Here is a 2,668-nt window from a genome sequence, read left to right as displayed (position 1 = left end):
TTTAAATGGTACGTTGAATAGAAATTTAATTAAATATTAGAATTTTAAGTCTCTTTTTTTCCTGATTTGTGTCATTCTAACAGACAGCAGACGTCTCTGAGTTCTCTCTCCTTCTTCGTGGTTGTTCTGTTTCCACTGAGCTGCTGGACTTTATGTTGGCGAGTGAGACAGGATCTGTTTGGGCTTCACAGAGTTTAACCAACTTAACCAACTTGTTTCATATCTTTTATTGTCAGGTCTTAACCTTAATGTTTTGCTGTAGCGCCACCTCTGGTCCGTTTATTGAACAGATGATGACTGTTTTCTTCTCTAACCTGCAGGTGAGCTCTTCGCTCAGGCTCCGGTGGATGAGTATCCGGGCATCGCCGTGGAAACCGTCAGCGACTCCAGCCGCTACTTTGTGCTCCGTATCCAGGACGACAACGGTGGGTGAAACACTCAGTAGATGTGCTCACAGTTTAGAGGATTTGGACACGTCGTTCAGAGAAGCCTGCAGGTGTGTTTGTCGATGACCTCGTTGTGTTTGCTCCTCTGCAGGTCGCAGCGCCTTCATCGGCATCGGCTTCGGGGACCGAGGCGACGCCTTCGACTTCAACGTGGCGCTCCAGGACCACTTTAAGTACGCAGCGACTCCACACCGCATCAGAAACCGTCTCTGACTCGGCCCGGAGTGGTTCCTTTACCTGAATTATCTGTTTGTATCGTCCTCAGGTGGGTGAAGCAGGAAAACGAGTTCACCAAGCAGGCTCAGGCTCCAGACTCCACCCCGAAGCTGGACCTGGGCTTCAAAGAGGGCCAGACCATCACTCTCAACATCGGGGTACACAAACCTTCACAGATCATAACGGTTACCAGAAATAAAGAAATATAATGTCATAAAACGCAGGTGTAGATTTGTTTTGACAGCCACTCTGCAGTTTTAGTTCATGGTTACAGTTTTATTTTTATCTGTGAACAAACCAACACAGTGTTTTTTCTCGTCTCTTCGTCGTCCAGCAATCCAAAAAGAAGGACAGATCTCGTCCACAGAGCTCAGGTGGCCTCGGGCTCCTCCCACCTCCACCTGGTGGCAAGCTGGCCCCGCCCCCGTCATCCAGATCCACCAATCATAACACACAACCGTCAGCGGGGGGAAGTGACACCGGTAGGTGATCGGAACAACAACGATCAGCTGGAGCACTTTCAAAATCTCACAAACGGTGTCGGAAAAGTTAAAAAACAATGTTGTTGAGAGACATAAAAGAGCGTTTAAAGGAAACTGAACTCCAATAAATTCAGGAAATGCTCCTCGTGTCTCTGGTACAGTTTGTGAACAGAACTAAAAGGTCAGAGATGGAGCTGAGAGAGGCCATGAAGGGCCCTAAAAGTAATTGATAAAATCTTAAAACCTACCATCAGATATACAGGGAGTCTAAGGAAGCTCAAACCGGAGCGATGCGAGCAGGAGCGACGCGAGCAGGAGCGACGCGATCACTTTCAGCTCAGATCAGCAGATTTTTAGAACAGTTTCTGCTCAGCCACGTCTGATTTGACTGAAACTTGACACCACACATCGATATTTATAAAGTTTTAGCTTCATATGTCAAATACTTAAACTTTTACTGTTATTTCTTATTATGCTCTTAGTTAAAAATATTAATTCAGAATGAATCTGAACATTTAAAGAACCATTTTGAAACCACAGAACTCTGATCTGCTCGACTGTTCGCTGATGTGTTTGTAGTTGCTCCATCAGTTATTAAATTCCTGCAAAAATAACTTTCTTTTCATGTTTGTTGTCGAATATTTCACATTTAAAGTATTCTACTACTGACCCCCAGCTACGTGTGGTTCAGAACATATCACTGGTTGACTTCTGCTTTATCAGGTTTTGTTTTTTTTGTTAATGAGCTCAAAGATGGAATTTTTCATGATATCTTCAAGTTTTTTCCTCATATTCCAACCCACCCATAGTCACAGATTATTTGATCTACTTGTCCGAAATTACAAATTCTGAATCAATGACATGATGAGAAACAACATTTCAGCCGTTTATCTTCAATAGTTTCTCAGATATTGTCGTTCAAACAGCCTGAAATTTCAAAACCTGCTGAAAATAGGTTGGGCAGTTTAAAACAACAGACAGTGAACCAGAGGTGGGCGAACAGACGGCCCCCGATGACTTCAGATGGAACAACACACCAGTGTTCTGGTTCTGGCAGGTCCAGAGTCCGTTTGTGTGATCCAAGTGTGATGATTGCGCTCCCAGGCCCGGAGCCGACCTCCACCCTCAGGCCTAATCACTGATCCCAGCTGATGTCACATCTGCACTGTTTGATGTGTGACTTCATGAGGGCTGAAAATAATAAAAGCAGGAGTGGGACTATTGTGACCGAACGCATTGCCGGGAAACGACACCAAACAATCTGTATTTTTAAAAGAATGTGTTCAATATTTGGACTTTTGTTCTGTTCGCAGTTGTTTGATTCATCTTTGTGACTTTAGTGTTTGTTGTTAAGAGTCGAGGAATCCATGAACATCTGTAGGTTTAATGCAAACATCTGTTGACGCTCCAAACAACAAATAAATGTCCTCAGCTTCTCACAGACCATTTAGAGTGGCTGGAAATCCTCAGCTGGATGGAGGTCTGGACTCTGACTGGGCCTCCAGAACTTCACCTTGTTGTCTT

The 2,668-nt window shown here is 44.3% G+C and overlaps 1 protein-coding gene across 1 annotated transcript in view; it reads left to right on the top strand.

Annotated features, from left to right (window-relative positions):
• Nucleotides 1–152: 152 nt before the first annotated feature.
• LOC103367663 (adaptin ear-binding coat-associated protein 1-like) overlaps nucleotides 153–2,668 on the top strand; it is an 11,271-nt gene continuing 8,755 nt past the window's right edge. Inside the window, exons 1-5 of the mRNA XM_008295767.1 lie at nucleotides 153–162; nucleotides 321–425; nucleotides 538–619; nucleotides 712–820; nucleotides 997–1,144. Of these exons, the coding sequence (XP_008293989.1) occupies nucleotides 153–162; nucleotides 321–425; nucleotides 538–619; nucleotides 712–820; nucleotides 997–1,144 (454 nt within the window). The remainder of the gene's footprint in view (nucleotides 163–320; nucleotides 426–537; nucleotides 620–711; nucleotides 821–996; nucleotides 1,145–2,668) is intronic.

This window comes from Stegastes partitus, unplaced genomic scaffold (assembly GCF_000690725.1).
Source record: "Stegastes partitus isolate 25-593 unplaced genomic scaffold, Stegastes_partitus-1.0.2 Scaffold1074, whole genome shotgun sequence".
Lineage (NCBI taxonomy): Eukaryota > Metazoa > Chordata > Actinopteri > Pomacentridae > Stegastes > Stegastes partitus.
The sequence above is the reverse complement of the archived record's forward strand: the minus strand, read 5'-3'. Positions and strand labels throughout refer to the sequence as shown.